This window comes from Lepidothrix coronata, unplaced genomic scaffold (assembly GCF_001604755.1).
Source record: "Lepidothrix coronata isolate B3197 unplaced genomic scaffold, Lepidothrix_coronata-1.0 Scaffold27, whole genome shotgun sequence".
Classification (NCBI taxonomy): Eukaryota; Metazoa; Chordata; class Aves; order Passeriformes; family Pipridae; genus Lepidothrix; species Lepidothrix coronata.
Window position 1 is genome coordinate 6,661,179 of NW_016690207.1, and position 24,987 is coordinate 6,686,165.

The 24,987-nt window shown below is 47.0% G+C and overlaps 1 protein-coding gene across 1 annotated transcript in view; it reads right to left on the reverse strand.

Annotated features, from left to right (window-relative positions):
* LOC108494676 (rho GTPase-activating protein 32-like) overlaps positions 1-24,933 on the reverse strand; it is a 93,864-nt gene extending 68,931 nt beyond the window's left edge. The window contains exon 1 of the mRNA XM_017809454.1: positions 24,834-24,933. Coding sequence (XP_017664943.1) covers positions 24,834-24,931 — 98 coding nt within the window. The 5' untranslated portion in view covers positions 24,932-24,933. The remainder of the gene's footprint in view (positions 1-24,833) is intronic.
* Between the last annotated feature and the right edge of the window lie 54 nt (positions 24,934-24,987).

A 24,987-nucleotide genomic window follows, 5' to 3' on the forward strand; every position in this document is an offset into this window, starting at 1 on the left:
AAGTGACAACTGTTCATAACATGAGACAACATTTAGAACTTGTCCAGTCAGCCAGGGAAAGCCTTTCTCCAACTAAAACATTTCAGTGTTTCACCTAGAGCATCAGCTTCCATCCATCCCACTGGGAATGTGGTCATGGGGCACTCCGTGGATGAAACCAGGGGGAAAACCCATCCAAAGTAGACCTGCAAGTGAATTCACACTTGGAAAAGAATGGAAATGAACTCTGGGACGCCAGAACCTGATTAGCTGAACAAATAATAAAAGATAAGCATATGCAAATAAATAACTGGAGCTACTCTGACTTAAATAACAAGTGTTGAATGACTGGTGGCCCTTGCATCACATTTACAACAGCCTTCCTCCTACCTCCCACTATCACTCCATTTCAGTGTCAAAAGCAAATAGGAGGTTGCTCAGTCCTTTCTACATCTAGAAATCACCACTTACATATTTCACCATTATTATTCCTACTGGATACCTCCTGAGCAGCTCAGTGGAATTAAATGGAGGCTCCAACTGCAGTAACTCATCCCTGGGGATGGATTTCAGCAGGTGGGGTCACAGGGGCAGGGGATGTGTCAAACCACACTGCCATTATCAGAGCATAGACATGTGTCACACACGAATGGGGTGTCCTGGCTCTCACAGCACTGGGACAAGCCTGCCCAGACACTCCCATTCCTGAGGAGGGAAGGAGCAGATGGACGTGGAGGGGTGCAGGAAGATGCAGGGGTGACAAGGAGAAGTGGTACCTGAGAGCTGAAGATAAAGTGTCACAGGGGTCACATCTCACCATGGCTCAGAACCACTTCCATTCAGTACAGCACCACCAACAGCCCAGCACTGGTGCTCTTTAACAACCAAAAACCATTTCACAGAATCACAGAACGGGCTGTGTTGGGAGGGACCCACAGGGATCATCAGGCCAACTCCTGGCCCTGCCCAGACACTCCAACAATCCCACCCTGTGCTCACAGTGTTGGCCAAACACTCCTGCAGCTCTGGCACTTCACAGCACAGGGGGATGGCACCAAAGGAAAACAAAAGCACTTGGCACTTGGGGAGTTTTCCAGAAAACCTGACATAGAACAACCTCAATCCTCCAGTGAGTCCCTTTGCTGAGGCAGTTTCCCCAAATCATCCAAAGGTGGACAGCACTCAGTTTAACTTGCAGCCTGAACTCTGCTGGGACTTGAGATCAGATCAAACCCCTCCCCACTGCCAGCCCTGGGTGGGCAGGGCTGAGGAACACTCACAAGTCCTCATGGGGATGGACCTGGCAGGAATTCAGTCCAGTCAGGAGCCTCCTGGACCAGCTCAGACCCACGTTAAAGTCTGGCTGCTGGCAGGGGTGGGCCTGAGGTTCCTGTCTGTGCATCCTGAGCTCTATTGAAAACCACCTCTTGGGAAAGGACAGTTTTTGAATCACAGTTTTACCCTTCCAAATAACTCCCCCCAAAGAGCCTGCTGCCCAACAGCACAGCTGCTGCCCAAGGCCAGCAGTGCTCCTCAGCTCAGGGACAAACCCAGGGCAGCACAAGGGCCTCCCCAGTTCCTTCCCCACGGCTGATCCCCGGGAGCAGTGGGGCTCCAGAGCTCACCCAGGGCAGGGTTTTATGTCTCAGCCTTCCCTGAACATGCAGATCAGCTGATGACCTGCTGTTACCAATGGTTATGCAGAAATTGGGCTTAGTGACAGAGGAGAGAAGAGCAGGAAAAAGGCAGTTGGGTTTTCAGAGCTCCCAGGTTTGTGCAAGGGAAAAAATAACCCCCCCTTCTATTTACACTGCACCACACCTGGTCAGGAAGCAAAATGACCAAGCTCAAGTCCACATTGTTATTTTCACAGCACATCTGCTTTAAAAACAAATTCCTTGGTGTATCTGCAGGTAAGTCCCTGCACCACAGGTACCTCATATTTTTATTGGCAGACCATTTTACAAGTACCTGCTGCAATAATGCGCCCCAAAATGGAGATGCATATATATTCCTGCATAAGATTAAAACAATAACTAGTTCCCAGCAAGGACATACATGCAGGTATGTGAAAGCAGAGCTGAGCAGTGGCAGTGTGCAGCCATTTATTAAGTCAGCACATAAATGCAGAATGCGCTGCTGGAAATCACTTTTGCTCAAGGTCACTGGTGAAGTTGTTTAATGTAATTAATTCAGGAGCATTCAGAATAATAAAAATTGGCATAAGCATTCATTCAGCTGAAGGACAACAGGAAGCCAAGGACCGTGTATCAGCCATAAACAAAAACACTAGAGCTGGCATTAGCTGAGCTGGAGAGGGTTAAACCAGCCTGTGCTGACTCACTGGGCAGCTTTGCCATCATCCCTCCAAACAGGAGGAGGAGAAATGGCCCCTCGAAGTCAGGACTCAAAAATAAAAAAAAAAAAGGAAGAAATGAAGTTTAGTGTCAGCTGTTTTCATTTTAGTAAAACAGCACATCTTCCCCCTTGGAATCCAATGTGACAACATTTAGGAAGGATCTCAGTCCACCCCCAAGAAATAGAGTGAAAAAGCCCCTCATGTTAGACAGAAGGCTCAGCAATCCCATCCTGTTCTTCCCTTCCCAAGGAGCACACTGACCGTGGCAGCAGGAGAAGGGAAGAACAGCAGCCAGGGGAGGATCAAACACCCCAGAACCAATTTCAGGCCCAACAAACCAGATTTAATCATTTTGGGCACATATTATTCCAAACAGCGTGTGACCTATTTTAGGCCTCACTCTGAGCTGCCTATAATTAACTGTAATTTGTACAGATTTCAATTTAATACATGAACTGGCTTGCTTAAAATAAAAAAATTAAAGCAGGGCAATTTCTAAATTTAAAAAAAGTCAGAAACCCATTTTTAAGTTGAAATAGCAGACAAAAATACATTGGGTATCAGGGCTATATAATATTCTTTCCAACACAACTCCAAGGTAAATATTTTAGAGGCTTTTATGCTGTCTCAAACTTAGCACAAGGACGAAATGGGATTTTGTAGTCTGAAAAACTCAACTTCCCCTTTAATAAAAATGCACCTTTTAGCATTTGTTTTCTTAGCAATGGAGACTTATATTTCACAATTTGTTTGGGTTTTTTTTGCTTGACAAACCACAGTTCTGCGTAGGTTCAAATGAGATCCCCAACCCCCATGAGATGTCCTTATTTCCAATATCCCATTCTTTTCTCTCCTATTTCCTTACTGAAGAAAACACAACCATTTCCAGGCTCCCCTTCCATTGCCACCCCCAGTGTCACATCAAATCCCAAGAGTGAAGATAAAGAGAAGAAAGCTCTGTTTCAGAAACTCACGTGGACATTCCCTTAGGGAAAAAAACCACAAAAATAAATTCTTCCTCATTTATATCCAGGCCTTTCTTTTCCTTTCCCTCCCAGACACTCTTATCTGTGCTACAGAATTTTCTCTGCCCATGAAGGTGAGTTATCAGCAAATCCCTTTACAGACAACATGGCAGAAAAAAGCAGAACTCTGCAAGGCTTTGAATCAGCCCTTGACACACTGTCCAATTCCAAATGGATAAATCTTTGTGCCCTGCACCTCCCATTTGTTACTTAAATTGCATTTCTGTGCTTTGCATCCCTCCTTTGTTTGCAACTTTTATTTCTCTGGTAACTCTGGAACAGGCAGCACTTTGTGGAGCAAAGATGAATAAACCCAAGAAATCTTTTGTAAGGGAGGAAAACAAAACCAACCTCCCAGTGCCCTTATCTGTATCAGCACCTGCCCAAAACCACCCTCTGGATTTGTGTCCAGCACATCCCTCCCATGGAAACCCCCAGTGAATCCAGGGCCAGGCTGCTGCCAAAGTTTGAGAGCCTGCCCGGTAGCTGAGCTGCAGCGGCGGCAGCTGGCAAGCAGGGCTCTGGTTCTGCAGTGCTCTCTGGTACCAGGAGAGACAGGAGGGGTGGAAAGAGTGCTGGAAATGGAATTCAGAAGTGGTAGATGAGGTGACACTCAAGAAGAGGAGATGCAACCAAAGCAATGACACACTTCTGCCCTGACACACTTCAGAGAACGGAACTTCAAGTGGACAGAGCACAAACCGTCACTGATGATGTAAAAACATCAGAGTTAGGAGCACTTGGAAGTATTAACTTACCCTGGATAGCTGTCATTCTACAGCCCAGACAATGTTTTTGCCCCTTTGCAATTTAAATTGCACCGTTTTGTACTGGGTTTCCAAGAAAATTTTGTTCTAATTCAGAATAATCTTTTTCAGAGGAGAGCGAGTTCCTCCCACCACAGTGAATGAATTAATGCAGCAAAGGCACAGCCAACTTCCACCTCAGGGTGTTCTAAAGGCTCTGAATTCATCCCAGCATTTAAACAATAACGACAGCATCCAGCCCAAATCCTCGGGAAGCTGAGGACACACAGGAACACAAACTCAGCCCAGGTGTCACAAGGTGTGAGCAGGAGAGCACTGGGGAATTGAGAGAGGTTTGGGCTCCAAAGTGTCCACACCTACTCAGCTCTGGGCTGAGCTCCCCACCAGCAACACAGGATCATTTAGGTGGGAAAACACCACCAGGATGTGGCAATGAAGTGCCAAGAGATGTGCACAAAAAAGCACCAAGCTCTGGTACTTTAAAAAACAAGTTAAATTTCAACACACTGCAAGTGCAGACGAGCTGAAAGAGAATTCAGTGAGAGCCAAGGCAGGGAAGGCCCCAGATGTGCCCCAAGGCAGGGCAGGAACAGCTGGGTGACCCCAGATGTGCCCTAATTCCCAGCCAATGCCTTCCCTGCCCCCTTGCAGTGACTTGTAAGGCAGCCAGACCATGAGAGTGGATCTTCCCTCCAGCTCCAGAGCCCTTGGAGCAGTTCACAATCTGCTGCTGCTTCCAGGTCAGCCCACTCAGACATGGGGGTAAATATGGGATGGCTGAACAGTCACCCAAACAGCCACTCCCAGCGAAGATGTCACCCCAAAGAAAGAGGGAGCAGAAAAAAGTAACACAGAAGCATCAGGAAAGAAATGCAGCCCTGGAACAAGAAAAGAAACCTCAAGGAAAGCAAAAAAGAATCCAGAGATAGGAACCAAGCCTTGTGCATCACAACATACTTGGTGTGGCTGCTTGTAGAAGGGTGGCAGGGCAGAATCATCCCTTTTCTGGAAAATGCTACTGATTGGGCTTTATCCCAAATGAATAGTGCTAATTGTTTGCACCAGCAGCAGGAGCAGCAAGTGCTGTCATCACCATTTCTATTACTCCTCTTTGGGTTTCAATTTTCCCTGCTGTGGTGGCAGCAATTCCTCACCACCAGCTCCCCTGAATGAGCAGGATTACTCTTGTTTCTGTTTTCTTACTTGTGCCCTCTCCCCACCACCCCAACACAGGGCTTGGCACAGGGCTCGACTAGTCCAGAGCAGTGACACTGCAAAAGGACCAGCACTGGGGATTTTGCCCTTCTAGCAACAGCCACAGGAGGGAAAAAAGCCTCTTTTAAAGAGAGAAGCTATTAAAAAAAGCATTCTTGGTCTTCAGACACCCAGCCTGAATCACCACGGAGCTCCGCCTTTCTGAGAGTTGGCCAAACTAGTGCTGCCTGTTCTGAATTAAAACTACCCCTTTATCTCAACCAAGATAAGATTTTATCTTGCCAACCCTTAGGAACTCCTGACTGACACACAGAAATGCCTTTTCTGCCAAGTCAAAGGAGTTTTCAACTATTTTTTTCGCTATAGAGATTTCCATACCATGTAGCAGAACTCAGACAAGACAGGCAGAAAAGCAGGTGCCACTGATTCTTAAACATACCATAAACATCCTTTTTTGAACATCACAGAAAAACAGCACGTTCTTCCCAACTGACCCTGCGGTTCTCAACCAGCATCGTGTTTCACATTTGCCCAACCAAAACCCAAACCACATCCACATCACTGAAACTGTGCTGGAAAAGGGGAAACATTCCCCTTCAAGAGTGTACTGGCAGGAAATAAATAATCACCCATTAAACCCAAACCCGAACAAGAGCTTTGCCCTGCTCAGAGCTGGTTTGACTTGTCACAGCTTTGAGTCTCTTTCTTCACGAAATCCAGCAGCTGAACTCTCAGTAACTGCACCCGATTCCCTGGAAGTTTTTAGTGCCCACACCTTCCTAGGAACTGAAGTGCCTGAAGCACTGATGTACTCCCTTCCTTTGAATAAAAGATGTTTAGATGGAGGTTGCAAAGCCAAAGGAAAATGTACAGCTTCCCAATTCTAGAGTTGTAAAAGCAATGGAGTCAAACACAGCTCAGCAGCAGTACAGACAAATATCACTTCACTCCTCCCAGAGAATTCTGCTACTTCTCCTTAATATTTTAAGAAGACCAGCCTCTTCTCCCAAAAGTTCAGTTTTAACTTGAATTTTAAAAAGGGTAAAAACCCCAAACAACTAAACACTGATTTTACACATGCATCTCACCCCAGCATGGAAAATTAATACCAAAAAATCTCAATCCTGTGATTAATCTTTGTTGCTCTTGCCCAGCAAGACAGTTCTAAAGTCATCTCTGTTATAAAGTCATCTTGGCTGAATTTTGGCCTCTCTGATAAAGTAATACACATAAGAAATGACTGAATAATAACTCATCATTCACTATTATTGTTATTTATATTTTTATATATATATATATATATATATATANCTACATTTACTTTGGCCTCTGAAGTAATTTGCAATTGTTAATTACCTTTTCCAGTGAATAATAAGAAACCCCAATATACAGGAAAGAGCTCCTCACTCTCCCTGCCTCGAGCTCTCAAGGGTACAGCTGCAGCCACTGCTGCCCATTTTTACCTTCACCACCCTCATGGATTTTGGTACAAAGGCAGAGGAGCTGGCAGAGTCTGCTGTGAATGGAAACCCTGCTGCTTGCTTTCCTGCTGCCTCAGAGATGAATAGAGAAAGAACAATTAGCCAAGGCTTCAGTCTAATTTAGATTATTTTGCTTTTTTGGAGGAGAGATGGAGAGATGGTACATCATAAAAAAACCCTATAACTCTAAAGGCTGCTCAGAGCAGCACAACACTGAGATGCCAGGATGCCTGGATTATATGGACTCCAGATAATAAACAGTGACCCCAACTGTGCTGAAAGCTGAGCTTGGGTAGGCCAGGAGACCATAAAGCATCAAGGCAAGGACTGTCTCCATCAAAGCAGACAAGAGCTGAGCAAAGAGAACATGTCCATCCATTTTCCAAGCCCCAAAGTAACAGACAGCTTAGCTTGTCCAGGATTTCAGAGGGGGCCTGACCCTCAGGAAGGAATGAACTTCAGTTTCCCAATCCCTCACCACACACAAGGCACGGAAAAACCAAACACCTTTGCAGGGTCTGGAGGAAAAGAAATGAAGGCTTAGGGAGAACAATCCCCTCCTGTGTAGAGCAGAGGAACACACTCTGCTCTCCCCCAACCCTTGCCACAAAATGTTGTAGCCTGATGGAGCAGAGACAAGGCCCAGCCCAGCCTACAACAGGTCATTAGGACACTCCTGGAGGGTAAGAGAATAAGAGTGTTGATCTCTGCTCTTTCCCAGCCTGTGGCTCCGAGCACGGAGGTTTTACACAACAGCTCCTCCTCTCCCACTGCCTTCTGAACTCCTGGCAAAGAGGGGAGGGGAGAGAAAGCAATGAGGTCCATACACAAAGACTGGCAGGACCAGTGCACAGAGAGATCCCAGGCTGCAGAGAGCAGTGTCATCAAAGAGCTTCGGGACAGCACCTCTGCCCAGCCAGGAGGCTCCTGGAACAGCCTGAGGGGCTCCCAGAGCAGCCTCAGGAGCCCTGCCACGGCTCTGCTGTCCTGAAAGGGGCAGCTCCCACCCCTCCCCAGCCATCTGAGGGCCAGCAGAGGTGTTTGCCCACCTGTCCAGACACTGCCCTGCAGCAGCAGTAAATCCATCTGCAGAAGGACTGGCTTCCTGCTGGGCCAGAGCCCCAGGAGCTGCCCTGGGCCTGATCCCAGTGCCAGGCTGGGAACCCCTGGAGCAGCCCCAGCATCGCTCTGGTTCCACTGCAGGGGGATGTGGTTCCACAAAGAGGGGATGGGGAACATCTGAACACGCTCCTCAGAGACCTTCTGTGGACTCTGGCCACGTTCTGCCCTGGGAACATCATGGGGGCTTTTGCAGGTCACGGAATCCCAGAATCCCAGACTGGTTTGGGTTGGCCACCCAATTCCAACCCCTGACATGGGCAGCAATGCCAGTCATGAGACCAGGGTGCTAAACTAGACCAAGATCCTGTCCTAACATCACTCTGTGTCTCTTCACACCGACTGAAGAGAATGTGGACATTTATCTCTGCTTTGCCAGTGCTGGAGCTGCGGGCCTGGGCATGGAAGGGTGATGCAATGCTGCATCATGCACCATCACCCTAATCCCTTGGGAATGCCAGAGCTCAGGAAAAAAAGATCAGTTTTGTTGGTTGTTGTTATTTCTAATTAATTGGAGGGGAAGCATCTGAAATACAAACACTTTGGAAGAAAAAAAATGGTCAGGTTTTGTGTTTTAATTTTAAAAGTAAACTCTGAGCAAGAAAATGTAAGAATTACAGAATCAACCTGTGACTGAGAACAAGGTCATTTCAAAATTGGGGAAAAAAATCACCCTTTTAAAATGAAGTGTAATAATTGCATTGCTTCATTTTGTGGGTTTAAGAAACCTCTAATTTTACATCAGGTGAGAAAATAAAGTCCCTGAAACATCAATTTTAAAGGCAGAAGGAAGCAGGGACAAAGAAAGGAAAAAAGTGAATTATGTATTTGTAGACAAGTCAAGATTGAAAAGATACTCAAAGAACAAACAGAGGACCCCTCTAATGCATGAGAGAGAGTAAAAAACCTGGAAGGTGTGTAAGTGCCTCAGCAGATGCCAGCAGTGCAGGGCATGGGAAATCAAAAGCAAACACGGCTTCCTGTCCCTCAGTTCCAGGATAATGTGCCTGCCTTCACCAGCTGCCTCTGCACAAGGAAAACGAACAATCTCAGAATGTGAACAGCACAGGAACAACAGCTCACTGAGCACAGGACAGGTCTGCCATCAGCACGTGGCTCACTCCTCCTGCTCCCAGGGACACCACGGCAGCAGCTCTGCAGGATCCTGGATCAGGGCAGGGGAGTGACATGGGACAGCAAAGTACAGAGGGACATGACAACCCCAGCCAGGACTCCAGGAAGGAGGCACACAAATCACTGGGGAGTTGGGCAATGACTCAGCAGGAAAAAAAAAAAGGAAAGGCAAAATAAAGCAGCAGGTGGGAAAGTCTTTGGCATAAGAAAGGACAGGAACAATATAATAACAAGTAAAGTAAATAAAGAGAAACGAGAAGAGTTCCCAGGCTGGAATTTTGCCCAGTCCCATAAAATACGTGCACAAAGTTCTGCTGATCAGCCATTCCTGTTACCTGTCAGCTCACCTGAGCAGGCAGAGGAGCAGGAACCTGAGCTGGGTTTAACCTGAGCTGGGTTTAACCCGAGCTGGGTTTGACCCTTGCTGCCCCACCAAGGACAATGACATGGTGCTGCTTGTGAGAGCAGAAAGGCAGGAAGCTAAAGCTGGGACAGAAGTCACACAACAGAAGGAATGTCAGCCTGGGGAACCCAGAGAAAAGGAACAGGAGTGAGGCAAAGCAAGAGTCAGCCCTGGCCTGCCCAGCCAAGGACCATGGTGGGCACAGGACGGTGACAGGAGATTCCTGCACCTCCTCTCTTGTTCTCCTGAGCACAAAACTCCAGCTCTTCTGCAGAATTTTCCAGGAGGGCCCTGCCACGCCTGGGGAGGCTCCCCAGCTCCTCCAGGAATGGGAAAATGAACTGCCACGTGTTAAACAGAGAGAACTGCCCCAGCAGATGGATGGGGCCAGCCAAGCTGTGCAGATTCACTGCTCACTTTGAACACACTCTCATCACTCTCTCCTTTGCAAACCTTTATGCAAATAGCTTTTCAAGAACAGTTAATCCTCCTCCCTCCTAAATTACCACGGAAGCATCACTGTCCCTTTAGAAGCCAGAGACACCCCAGGGCACTGAGGCAGCTGCCTGGCCTGACCCAGGTGAGGTTCAGTGACATTTAAGCAGATGTGGGGGAGAAAAGAGATATATCAGGTAACTGTAATTGCCTTCCATCATTCCTCACTGGCAAAACCAATCCTTGAAAACCACTTATTGCTGCCTCCTCTGCCTTTGAAATCCCTCCTGGCCTGGTTCCACCCCTGTAAATGCCACAGTTCCTCTACCCCCACTGTGCCTCTGCAGCAGGGTAATAAAGGATGAGAGGATGCCAAGAGCTCCTCTGTGCCACACAGGAACTCTGGGGAACTCTGCTGGCTGAGCAGGGAACTGGAAAGTCAGGAAAAAGGCAGAAAATCTGATTAGGGCCGGTAACAGCACTTGGAATGATGCTCTAAACCCTTCCCTTTGCCATCACACCACCTTTCATGGCCAATACAACACACTGTGCATTCCCACCACTGAGAAATTAAACCCTGCAAGGCCAGGAAAGCCAGGCTTTACTGCTGGCACATGGAATTACATGTTTGGATGGCTGGCACTGAGGGATCAAGGTGGGCCCTGTTGTGTCCCTGTTACAGTTAAAAACAGGAAGCCACAGTGAGGAGAATCACAACATCTGCAACATCCTCCTGACATCTGTGTCAACATCCAGCCCCCCCAGAGCCTTGGGCACTCAGGGAGTAGGGATAAACAAGGGCAATCCTGCTCCAAATAAACCCACCTTCCAATCCTGGGTTGGAAGATCAACAGGAAAATGATAAAATTTTGCCCCAAAGTAATTTTTATACGTGAGCCACCAGCTCTTCACAATTCAGTCAAAATGTTCCTGTAAAGCAGCTATTTCTGTTAGCCCTGCTTTAAAAGTGGTGTAAATAATGCACAAGAAGACTCAGCATTGGCTGAGTCAGTGAAGGCTGGAACAAGACCCAAGAGTGCCGGCTGCTGTCTCTGCTCCATAAAAGCCTTCTCTCCATAAAATATGACCAGGGACATTTTTTTAACCCATTTTGACAACCTGCTTGCACACAAAACACACTTCCCCCTACCAGGAGCTCCTTAAATGATGTGCTTTGGGGGAAGAAGTAGCTGGGAAGAGCATTAATTGTTTATTTTCAGCATGACTAAGGTAACATTTCATCCCAGTCCATATTGCATCACAGGAGAGGCTGGAAGACTTCACTGCAACCTTTCATTGTCCTGACTCATGCTGTCAGGAATAAAATACCCTCTTGGGAAAAGAAATGAATAGATAAATAAAGCCTCAATGACTTGGCAAAATACCTACCAGTGAAAGCTGTCCCAGTATTTTTAAGGCATTAAAAGGGGATCTGCTCACCTGGAGCAGGTGATGGAGGGATTCATAGCTTTGTCAGTTTGACAGAAAAAAACCTAAATAAAAAGCAAGCGTGGCCCAGCTTTGGAAAGCATTTGTCTCAAGCACCCAAAGGGCAGTCTGGAAAATGAAAGCATTTCCATTCCATTGGCACTTGTGCAGAGCAGCAGGATAATGAAGTGACTGGGCTATTTACTCTTCCCAGGGCAATGAGATCTTGTTGAAACCAGCACACATTAATTTCTGTGCCCAGGAAAACAGCAGAAAACAGTGCTCTTCAAGCCTTTTTCTCAGTAATCAGGATGATTTTAGAACTGACACCTGCAACAGAGAGTGTTTAGTGCATAATGAATAACTCAGCCAAAGGAGAGGGCTGTGGGAGAATGGGTGAAAAATAAAATGGGTAAAAATACAGTGAGCAAAGGAATAAAACTGTAAGATGTAATGCAGCTTCCAGGGAACAGAGAAGCCTCACAGGCAGCACTTCCACAGACTCCTGGTGAGGATGGGACTTACAGAGCCACCAAACTGCCCCGGAACATAAGTCACCCAACTGCTCGATCCCACAACACTTCCCCACTGCTCACATCCCCTCCTCAATTCCACAGCACCTCTTCACTCCTCACATCACCTCTGCACTGCCAGAATCCTTGGAAAACACACTTCATCTTGTGGTCAGGTCATGGAAAAGCCCAGTGCAACCAAAATATGTAACCATCCCTGAATCTCCTCCCCAGAGGACTGCGATTGCCCATTGCCACATTTTGTGTACTGGAACTCTGTCTGGTCCAGGAGCTGGATGGGGTCACCAGGAGGTTCATTCCCGTGCCAGGCTCCTCTCCCTGCTCTCTCACAGGAGGGGCTGGTGGCTCCCACAGGGATGTGACTTTGTGATCTGTGTCTCCCTCTCAGCTCTGGTCTCGTCTCTGGCCTGATGCTCCCGGGCAGTTCATGGAGTGAGACACCATTGCATGTGACAGCCCAGCCACAGCTCCTTCCCTCCTCCAAGGGCTTTCCTTCCCAGAGAGAGACAGATGAACTCACTGAAATGTTTGCTGCAAACTTGGTTCAGAAATTTGGGGTTTTTTTTCAAATTGGTTTTAAATAGTCCTTGTCTGGGGAAACATTTCATGAACATAAAAGAATTTCATAAAACATGGAATCCCAGAGTGGTATGGGCTGGAAGGGACTCTAAAGCCCACCCAGTCCCACCCCTGCCATGGGCAAGGACATCCTCCACTAGCCCAGGTTGCTCCAAGCCCTGTCCAACCTGGCCTTGGACACTTCCAGGGATGGGGCAGCCACAGCTTCTCTGGGCAACCTGGGCCAGGGCCTCCCCACCCTCCCAGCCAACAATTCCTTCCCAATATCCCATCTAACTCTGTTCCCTTGTTTTGCCCCTCCAGGCCATCATATTTAAATATAAAAGTATTTTAAGCAAAACCTAAGTGATTTCTAAACTATATTAGTGACCTCTTCAACTTTGCTCTGCTTTATTGTTCCTGTAGTAAAAGATCAGGAAATACCACCCACATCTGATGCCTCCCATTATGTTTTGGAGAACCCACAGCAGGGAGCACAGTAAGTGAAAAAAGACAAACCTTTCTGGGTTTGGATGGAGACTGATATCCTTCTGTATTCCCATTATATAATTAAAGCTTTCAACACACTTGTTTTATTGTAAATGCAGCGGTAATTAAATATGTTCTCTAAAAATAACATAATTTGATTTTCCCAGTGCAAACAGACCTAATGCACTGCTAAACAGAAGATTTCCTATCACACAAGATGTGTCTGCACGTGAAGCTTCCTGCTAGGCCACACACACCATGTCAACACTTCCCACATTTGGGTTGTTGCAAACAGCTACAGAAACCCTTCACACACCAAGCCACACAGCCAGGAACGGTGACAGAAAACACTGAACCAACCCCCTGCTCGGGTCTGATGTCCTGTTTTCCCCTGACAAGCTGCCACACACTCTGTGCACAGAGAGCAGGTCCAATCAGCTCCTTTAGCACACTCAAGGTACCTGCACAGGTAGGGAAAAGTATCATTTTCTTAAGTTCTGAGGTTTATGACAGTGGCAAAAGGAATCCCCTGATGTGCTCATTTTTCCTTCCTGTTCTGTTTGTCCATTGATTCACAAAGTGTGTCCAACAGCAGTTTCTCTGATTTCCTGCCTTAGGGAGTGCTTTAGGACAGCTGGGAAAGGGGGAAAGGCCAGGTTTGGGAAAGGACATTGGAGAGACAAGGCATGACATCAGTAGCCTCATGAATACCTTGTTTCTGGAAGCAGCACAAGCAGAATATTTCCCCAGTCAGAGCACACATGTGGACACATTCCAATGCAATATGTATCAAACTCCCAGGTGTTGGCTTCCTTTGAACTCCTGGTTTCTCCAAGGATAGTTACATCACACTTTTTATGAAATACACGTGCAAAGATAATTATCAAGGGTGGGCACACCACAAGGAACAAGGAGGGCCTGCAGTTTCTGTCTCCATATTCCCCCTCTCCAAACAACCTGAGGAGGATGAAAGTCATTTCCCAAACCAGTATTTCCCGTTTGCTCCTGTGCTGCACACCTGACTGACTCCCTGCTGATCAGCATTTCCAGAGCCTGATGGATGATAACAAAACACCTTTCAAACCCCAAAAAAAGAGTGCTGGGAGCCACTGCCAGGAAAGTCAACGCTGTGGCCAGAGCTCCTTGTGCAAAGGGGCTGGAACATGGGAGAGCTCAGCAGGTGACACGAGGACATGGGGGACAGTCTCACACCCCCTTGCCCAGGAGTGTCCCTGCAGCGACCCTGTGGATCCCAATTTCCTCCCCCACAGCTGTCCTTCTCCTCTCTGGAGCCCGAGAGGCAGCACAGCCTTGCAGAGCTCCACGGGGTTAAGCTGGGCCCTGCCACCAGCCCAACTCTGAGTCAGGATTACTCAGGATTATTTAGGAACTCCCTGTTTCCCTGACTTCTGATTCCTTTGAGAGAAAGGAGTGCTGGAACACTGAACTGCAGTGGCACCTGCCCTGTGCAGATCCCAGGGCTCAGGCACAGACAGCACAGCCCTGGGCACAAAAGGGTTGTTTCTCTTTAGGCCAAACACTCAGGGTGGTTTTTTCCAGCAGGTAACACCAGGGTAAATCACCAGAGATTTACTGTCCTCAAAACTCCATCCAAAACCACGTCATGCATTATATCTATAACTGCACAACTCTTTTTTCCCAGGAAGTAGCAGTTTGAGGTTATTTCCTATGAGCCTTCCCATTTCTGTGCACCCAGACTTTGCTTCGTCCTTGGCAGGCACCAAAAAAATTCTGTGCATGCACAAGAGAGAACAGGCCAAAAAGTTACTTTCTGTTCTTTCATGAGCCACTGGGGATTTGTCAAAACTTTTCTCTCTGCAGAGGCACACCTTGATGCAAAAAGGGGCCAGGTACTAATTAACCAGCCTGTGTGGGCACCAGCAGCGTTTTCCCAGCTCAGTGGGGATCTGTTTCCAATGCCAGATCCGATGTCAGTATGTTGGGAGCTGTAATCAGATCCAAAATCTCATTTACAGAGTCTGCTGCATCAGTCCAAGCAGCACCTTGTGCTGTTGGGGAGCTTGGAGCTCATGAAATGTGTCACGTACCCCGAAGTCAAAGTGCTATTTCAGGGCACTCCAGCAAGACACACAACAATTATTTACAAATACAGATCCATGTTGCTGTTATTTCTCTGCAGGAGACAGAGAACAACTGTACAAGGCGAGGAGCATCACCTGAGTGCCCCTTCAGCACCTGAAACTCCTCCCTGGCCAGAGAGAAGGGAAGGGGAGGTTCCCTTCCAGCCATCTGTGTGTATTTACACAGCCCTGCACGGAGCAGGAGATGCTGCCACAGAACCTCCCAGTTCTGGGGAAAGCTGAACTTAAGATCCCTTTCAGAGAGAACAAAAAGCTTGGGCACATTTATACACACACACCCAGAAAAAATACCTGAGGAGAAATGGGGAAATGTTTTTATTGCCAGACCAACCAGCAGGACTTACAAGAGCTGCACAAATGTTGTTGGGACTGGCCATGACCTTGATTCATATTATCAGAAAACAATCTTACCATTTCACTGCAAGTCTCTCAGCATTTTGCATTTTCAAAGCTCCAGTCATGGAGACAAACAGTGAAGAAATATTCTCAGCTTTCTCTAGAATTGTTAACTCATCTTGCAGAGGGAAGGGGAACAACATGAACATCGTGCACTTAAAAACTCAAACTGGAGGGCAAATAAAAAAATAATAATCAAAGTGCACCTTAAAAGGCATCATTTTTAAAGTCAGTCTTGGGATTTTTCAGTAACTTGGTTGCTGGTTTTTAAATGCTTGGGGGGGTCAGTCAGACCAGTGATGAAAAGCCACTGAAATAGGTCAGCGTTTCTTAACAACGAGCCTTTGAGTGCACACACAGCACAATTTGGGAAGGGATTCCCACAGGAAAACCCACCACCTCCAGTACAAACCAGCACAGCCAGCACTGGGACAGGGTGTTCTCCCAGAGGAGGGGAACAGCCAGAAGAACCAAAGGAGACTGGAATTAAAAAGGTGGAGAAATCCTTTGGGAACCCTGGGAATTTTACTGTGCTCTGTTCAATGAAATGTTTTGCTGAAGCACAGGGTTAGTGCTGGACCACCTTCATCTCACTCCTGGGGTCCCCCCTGAGGTCCCCAAGTGCCCTGGGCAGCCTCAGGCACAGGACACTCAACAGCAACAGGCAGAGGAAAAGTCAAAACCCTCCATGTGAGACAACAGGGAGAGGTTTAAACAAACCTCAAACACAAGAGCAAACTCATAAAAGGTCAGTCCACTGCATCAGGACACCAAACAAGTGCATAAAAGAGAAATCCAGGCTACTCCACTAATGGACGTATTTTCCATTCTCCTGAGAGAGAATAGAAAAGGTGCATTTACCATTTTCACTCTACCATTGTGTATATACATAATTTTAATAATTTTTAGTGCCTCCAAGGGTACTGCAGGCTCCTAAAAATGCTCCATGCCAGCTTGGAGGCAGGCCCTCTCTTTCACACAACTTCATCTCACTCCTTGATCCAACAGCTGCTCTAAAAGGCGAGTCAGATGTGCCAGTAAAGCAGTGCTGAAGGAAGAACAGAAAATATGCCATTACCTCATATTACTACAGATACTTTTTCCCTTCTGATGCCTGGCTGTGCTTTTTGCCAGGAGAATGAACCCCACTGTACACAGAACTGAAAAGAATCCGAATTCTCTGATGTTCATTTCTGCCATATTCATTTAGAGGGTACGAAGAGGAGAGTTTATAATTATGAACAGTCAAATAAAACCCAGGAAAATAGTTTACCATGTCAGCTTTACCTTTGTTCCTTTCAGTCATGTTTTTTCAGTTAAGTGCTGTTGGCAACCAAATACATCATTTTAACACCTTTACTACTGATCAAAGGAGCAGAAAGAGCTGCAAAGGACTCTAAGGAGGTTCCTGCCCCATGAACCAGCACAGTGTGTTCAAACCACCTTTCTCAATGACATCGAAATCTGCATTTAGAGAGCATCTCTCAATAATGGCACATGCCATTAAACCTGTCTCCACAGAATCCGGAGGAAAACTGTGTGGTAAAATCACTAAGTGGCACCACACTGTCTCCAAGGATTGTTCTCCAGGTGGTGGGAGCTGTTCTGGAGAGCTGCAGATGCTGATGGAGCACAGTGGAACCAAAGACATGAATCCTCTCCTTTTTGGATGTTTTGGCTGCAGATTAACCCCCCTGGCTTTTTGAACCCACACAAATTTCAGCTTCAAAGCAGCAAGTTTCAAAGACAGAGCAGCCCTTCCCTCCAGCCCTGCAAGTCAAGTCTTCACCAAGAGTTTTGTGTCTGCAAACGCCGATGATCCTCCAGCTTCATCCACGGTGACAGGACTCAGCACAGGAGCCAGATTTCAGGAGCAGCTGCATTCCAGCTGGCACTGCTGCTCCTGCTCTTCCTCACACAGGGAGCAGCCAGCAAGGTCCAACATTCCCAGCCCTGCTCCTCCCGGGGCTTCCCTGGCTGTTGCTGTGTCAGTGTGGTCCGAGCACACACTGCACTGCTCAACTGCACGGTGACTCATCTGGACATCACTTACAGGATTCGTAACTCTGACATTTCCCCACCAAAAAAGAAACCAGAAATAAGGAAAATCATCTTCAAGAAGCTGAATTCAATATTCCTAGAAGGGAAATCTTTATCTCCACAAAGTCTTATGGCCAAGAAGCTCAGAAGTTCCCTCGCCATGTCATGGCAACATCTCTTGCTAAAGGAACAACGACAGGAAAAGCCAAGCACCTTTTATTTGCTATCTCCAAGTGGAGAACAACAAATTAAAGAAGTTTCAGCTTCTGTCTGTGAATTTTGGGATTTTAAAGTTTCTAAAATCTGTATTTTCAATGAGCAAAGAGGTAATCCTGAGCCTAAAAAGCAAAAAAAGGCATTGGAAAAGGTCAGCACAAACAGGCTCAATACAGAACAGAACACTCTATTCAGGGTCTGCCGCATCTGGAATTATTTGGGAGCAGCTGTTCCTGAGAAGTTTCATGTGTGGCCAAGCCCTGAAGAGGGAGAATGAGAGAGACATTTGCTGGAGAAAAGGTTTTTGTGTGATTGGTGCATCTCTGATGTTTGTTAACACTGAATGCTGGAGAAAAGCCCTGTTATTTCCTCAAGTCACCAGTCCTACACAAGGCAAAAAGGAACATCTCCACCAAGGTTCCTGCTGCTCCAGAACTGGAGAGAAGCCATTTGTGGCAACTGGAGGGACACCACTGGGAAATCAGAATCACAGAATACTCAGAGTTGGAAGGGACCCAAAAAGATTGGGGGCAATTAATTAAAAATCAGGCACAGCCCGTGCACAGAAGGGGCTGGAAGGTGTGGAGATGTCCAGGGAGATCTAACATGGAGACTGGGGGAGATTTCCATAAAGCATGGAATGAAACTGTTAACACCCCACCAATGCTAAAGGCTTTGGGTGAAGAAGCCCCAGGAACACAACAGTGCCTCAGAATTAAAACTGAGTTGGAGTTTTGGTTGGTTTTGGGGTTTTTTTTAATTATATACATAAAAACTATGAAGGGTTCTCCTTCCTCATTTTGGTTTTGTCTTAAGAAAAAGCTTCTGATTTTGCACTCAGAACCAATCAATCCTGGCTGCTTTTATAAGCAGGGGAAAATGTCACTGAGATGTCCATCTGTACTCCCAAACTGGACTGTGGGGTACCTTGCTTGAAAACAACAAACTTCACTGGAAAACAACAAACTTTATCAGCCTCAAGCAGGCAGAGAACGCCAAGGGGAGGAGGTGAGTGAGTTCCAAGTACTCCAGGCCAGCCCTGTGCCTGCACACCACACACACTGGGAGGAAAGGGAAGGAACTGGTGTGTCTAACACAGATTTTCCCCCACAAGAACTCCACTTGTGGTGCTGGCAGCTGTCACAGCAGTTTTTCCAGTGGCATAATCATCTCCCTATGAAACTTGCTTCCCTCTTCAGAGGCTGGCAGGGGGAAGGGGAGGTGTTTGTCTTTTCTCTCCAATAATGATCCCCTGGCTGGCAGCCTCAGCAGCTCCTCTGTGTTCCTTACACTCCCGCTGGCTCCCAGGCTGCAGATTGAAGCTGAGCTCCTCCATCATCCCAGCAACCACATCCCAACATCTCACACACAGAACCACCCCTAGCTCTGCCAGCACAGCCCCCAAACAGGAGCAGCAGAGCTCTGACACTTTCACAGCTTCCCAGGGGGATTTAGGATCAGATATGGGAGCGATCAGAGGCCTGGTAATCTCATTATTGTGCTCCTGCAAAAAGCTACAGCAACCGTGGCAGCATTAAACAAATTAGTTTGGAGATGAAAAAAGTCAACACAGCTTTGGTGAACCTTCTGGGCAGGAATTTAATGGCTCTCTGCAACCACAAATACCAGGATTTAAGAACAACCCTCCTCTGAAACTGATATCTTGTGTTGGCCTTGTTTCCCCCCCCCCTTTAATAGGGAACGGAGGTTTCCAGCCCATGGAAATCTAAGTGTTTTCATGTGTGCCCCAGAGCAGCTCCCTGGGAAGCACAAGGAGCTGGGAAAGTCCTCTTAAAGTAAGCTGTCAACACTGTGCAGCGGATGAGACTCTGCAAAATTGAGACATCAGCACAGTTTCCTTTTTTTGTTCTATTTTTCCCAACCCAGGCCTTGTTTCTGGCTAGGGAAGTGCTCCAGCCAGGCTGCCCCTCTGTCACTGCTCCATGGGACAGCAATTTAACTCCAGGAATCTTCTCCCAACACCACCAAGAGTTGGTTCCACAGAAGGGATTTTTCTGCAGAAGTCTGTTGTGTGTGCAGGGGCCGGGCTGGTTCACTGGCATCGCCCTCAAAGGAAGGGTCTGAGCACCAAACACGGAGAATGTGTTGGGACACAGGCCCAAGGTCAGAACTCACTCCTACTCTGCAGGCAGCCAGGGCTTTGCTGGTGTTTGATGCCATTCAAAGTTCTCCCCTTACTGTTGTATAACTAATGAAAAACATGAAAATATGTGTCATGGCCCCTTTTCCCATCGCTCCAAATTGTGAGATTTGCTCAAAAACCATGGAAAAAAAAAATGCATCAAGTAGTTTAGTGCTCTTTTTATTTACCTTTTGACTCTTGATTTCATGGATCTATTGATTTGGTTCTCCGAAGTCCCAGCACATCTTTATTTAAAACACAAATTTTCACACAATCACTGTGGGCACATGCACTTAAAACAGGCAGGTATTGTATGTAAATAAATTTTAAAAAGCATAACACGCGTTGGTCCAGCACATTTACACTCCCAAAACAGAATCCAGCACAGTGACACAGAAGACACTGCAAAGAGATACAACACGCACTTACAAATGACATTTATCTTGTATAGCAAGCAAAGATATTCCACTGAAGTATCAATAAAAGAAAATACACTGAGAAGGCTTGGAAATATTGTATTTAATGTTTCTGAATAAGGCTTGTGTAGTATCTCGTTATGTTTCACTTTTAAAAGGACAAAACCTTCTGAAACACAAACAAAAAATTTGTGGCCAAAGAAGCAAGCCTGTTTGCCTGGTTTAAAACATTCCTTAAGGGCTGAAACCTCATCTGCACATTCCAGTCCTGAGCAAGGTTTGGAGCACTAATTTATAAACCCTGAGGGGGAAAACAGCAAGAAATCCTTGACTATTCACTAGTGCTGTGAACAGGAAATTCACTGTATAATGTGTAAGGAACGGGGGAAACCCCACCTGGCTGGTGTTCCTTAGGATAACTCCCCACCTAGCTGGTGTTCCTTAGGATAACTCCCCACCTAGCTGGTGTTCCTTAGGATAACCCCCCACCTAGCTGGTGTTCCTTAGGATAACCCCTCACCTGGCTGGTGCTCCTTGGGATGTCACAGTTTGGAACAGGGAGATGCACCCAGTGACTTGGTTCAAGTGGAGTCATAACAACAGAACTGCCCCTTCTAAGAGTGGTTAAATCCCACCAGGGCTACACCTGCACTGAATTCATCTGGCAAGAGAATGTAAACCATCACCACTGCCTGGGTGTCACCTCAGTGTCCAGCAAAGCCACCAGTCTATTCCAGAAAAGCTACAGGATGTGTGGAACCCCCTGTTAAAATTGCTCCCAGCTTGAACTGTCTGTAGCAAAACCAGAGAGCTGAGTTGAACTCTTGGCATGCTGACGGAACAAGGGCTTTCTGCTCTTCAACGTTATGGGAAGTGTCAGGTTAAAAGTCCTTCCCCAGGTTTGATTAACCAGGTATTTCAGACTCCGAGGAGTCTCCCAGTGAACGTGGCGCAGCGTCTGGAACCCCAGGAGCAGCAGTGTCCTGTCAGCCTCCGGGTGCTTCAGGAGTTCAGTCAGCTGTGGGATTCACTGAGAGGGAAGGCAGGGCCTTTCTGAATTCGAGTGGAGACCATGAAGATAATTTACACAGATGATCTGACACATCCAGCCCGTCCCCGGGGTGGGAAGCGGAGCTGAGGTCACGCCCGGCTCTGCCGATCAGGGCCACCACCTCCCGTCACCAGGGATGGGCTTTGCCACCACAGAGCACCTCAGACCAGCTCTGAAGGGAAATTGGAACAATCTCTTGCAAGTACTCCACTTCTACTGCTGTTTTACCCAGAGGAGGAAGAAAACTAGATCAGCCTTGGGACTGCATGAGGAGAGGCAGCAGCCGGAGGAGCAAGTGTTCCATCAGAGGGTCTCCAGAGGTGCTGCAACAACTCACTCCAACTCACACCTTCAGGAGGAGTGAACAAGGCTCTAAGAGAAGCTGGAATACAAGTGGGGCTTCAAAGCAAGGCACCAAGTGCAGATCCCTGCCCTCCTCCACCATCCCCCCACACCTCACACCGGTCCCACCACAGGCCAACGCAGCAGCAGAGCGTGAGATGCACCCAAGTGCTCAGGGTCAGATTTGAACTTGCTCTCTGGACATGTAGTTCAAATGTTTGCAAGCTCCTCTGCAGAAACAGCACACAGAAACTCCTTCAACAAATAAATCAGAGTAAACAATGGAGTATCTGTACTTTGCCACCCAAGGAACAGGATGGAACCGAGGAGATTCCACTCCACCTCAGCCCCTGCATCCCAGTGCTATTCCCAATGTACATTCACCCAAAAGAGCACACAAAAAGTGTGTATCTGCCTTTTTTTCCTTTTTACATGAATATACACTGAAGCTTCCCCTGCTCTGACTCAAAAGCTGCCTGCTTTGGTACTTATCTTCAGGACTGGGAAGCTCAGACCTCATCCCAGTTCTCCCGCTTTCTGTCCATCACAGCCACCATTCAAAGTCACCTTATTCCTCCCTTTCATCATTTCTCTTGTCTTTATTTTCCTTTTCTCCAGGTTGATAACTGAATGGAAGCTGGGAATAACACTCCATTTTTCAACACAGTGCCACTGGTGAGAATAAAGGATTTAATTCCCTTTAATGACCACTGTCAGCAGCAGAATATCAAAACATTAAACTGCTGTCCCTGACAGCAGGGCCTGAAGTTTTCAGCGAGTATCAAACAATGAGGAGAAACATCGTTCAACACAATGAAAGATTAAACCAAAAAGATCAACACAGAGGGATTAAATGATTATTTCTGTATTTTTGATACAAATACTGAGGATATGTCACACTGTACTTTCGATACACTGGCTGTTGCAAAAAGACCAGAGGGAGCCAAGGCCATGCTCACTAATGCTCTGATAAACTATCCCCTCCTTCCATAAGACAAGATGAAGGGATTTTTTTCCACACAAAGCATCCTGGGGGGCTGGAGCATGGGAAAGCTGCGTGAGGAGAGGAGGGCACACAGAGGTCAGGAGGAAAAGGCAGCTCGAGAGAGGAAACTGTGACATAGTGACATGTCACATCACCCAGAATGGGTTATGCAGGACAGAAATCCCCCCAGAGTGCCCTGGAGGATGAGCTCCATCCCAAGGAACACACAAAGCCTGTCCCTTGCAATGACTGCCCCTGCACAAGCTCAGCATTGCTGGTTTTTCCACCCCTCTTCCCCTCCAGCCAAAAAGCTGCTACGGGCAGGGCAAGGACTCTGCAACCCTGCACTTGGAAAAGGGCTTTTTTCCTGAAGAAAAGATGCATCAGCACAGCACATTAACTTTGACATCAATAACCAGCAAACTCCCCGCATTCCCAGCATCAATCAGGGGCACTGGACTGAGAGCATGAAGTTAAAAATGCTTCTATAATCCTGTTAAATGCAAGTCTTGCTGCTAAAAACAATACCAATTTTGATCTCTGTGCTGAAAGGCAGGACACGGAGGGAATATGAGCAAAAGATCTGCCTTAAGACAGCCAACCATAATCAGCTCATCCCAAGTTCTGTCATGCTCTGGACTCTCTGCACAAGCAACAAAAAACGAGACATCACTACCAGAACTAAAACCTATTTATTCTGCAGGTTTCTGTGGATGACAAGATTCATTTGGAAGAAAACTGCATAGATTTTATCAAACTAAACTTATCTGCCTTCAGCCAGAGACCTGGTACTGCACACGCTAACACGCCAGCTTCCCACAAATGTCAGAGCTCTGATTCCCAAGGGAATTCACACCAAACAAAATTCCCTCCAACATTTGTGTGGCTTTATACTTGGGTGACAAAATATTGCCAGTATATTGCATATTGTGCTTTTTCCATCACAAAGGGAGCTGAGCAGTGTAAAGCCTTCAGATTAGCACACTAGACACAGTTAATTTTTAAATATAGTGTTGTTTCCAAGTAAGGAGAACCAAAATTTCCCAAACACCTTTCTCATGGTGCCCAAGTCACTACCTAGTACAAAAAATGAGCAGATATCCAGCAGCAGCTTCCCTAAGGATAAATACTTCAAGGAAAAAAGAAAACACAGACAAATTCAGAGAAATTTTGCAGTGCTGGTAGGAGCTACTCTCCTTGGGTTTCTGGCAGTGTAAGTGAAGTAGGAGGAGTCAACATAAATTATCAAGACTGTTGATAATTATACAGTGAAATAAGAACCTGTGTCTGCAGCTTCCAGCAGCTTGGTTCATAAATAACTCCTGGTTTGGTAAAGCTGCCTTCATCTGTAACCCAGGTAGGTGGGAACAGCAAGTTTTAAATAATACTGCTTCCCCAGCTCCCCCCTTTTTTCCTCACCGGTAAATGTTTATTCACTCTCAGCCCTGAAGTAGAAAATCCCAATTGAAGTGCAACAGCATCAGGCTTATTGCCTCCCACCACAGCACAAATCCGAGCCCAGGGTGAAGGAGACCATTTGCCATGAGGATAATCAGCACTGTCTCATTCCACAATAACCTGGCCCTCCAAAACTATCGTTCCTAACCCCATATACTATCACCAGCACTTAGTTATCCATTAGAAATGAAAATAATCCAGCAAACAGCTCGGCACAGAGCCCCTGTGACTACTGCAGCTCCACACTAAGTACAGCCCGAGTGCTCCTCTCTGCTACACAGAGGATACAGTGCATTTCTAATAAAAAATGCCATTTCTGTCACGCTAATAACCACATCCTACACACTTTGCCCAAAAATGCCTCAAGGACCGCTGTCACAAGAAGAACAGGATGCAAAATTAGTCTTTGCCTGCTCTCTCCATGCCGGGGTGAGCTACCCCCGGTGTAATCTGATCGAAGGAGGCAATTAACCTTTCTCCATTCAAATGCTCAACCACTTCAAAGACACACAGTCACACACACGGGCTTAAAAACACCGCAAATATTAAAATGAAGTTGCATTCGCTAAGAGAGGACGACGCGCTCGCCTCCTTAAACGCGGCTCTGCGTCTTTATCGGGCTCCGACCGAGTGTGAAACAATTACATCCCTCGGAGACACGGAGTCACTCCATTTGTAAGAAAGCAGGGGTAAAAAAAAGGGAAAGCCCGCGGGAGGGGGTTTGTGGCTGGTACTGACCTGTGAGGTCCATCCAGGCCGGTCCCAGTGCCGAGGGTCCCCGCGGCCAGCGCGGCAGAGCACACACTGGAGAAGGCGGCTCCGGTCCCTCCCTCCATGTTGCGTGTGCAGCCTCTGAGTGTGTGCTCCTGGATCTCTGTGTGCTCCTGGATCT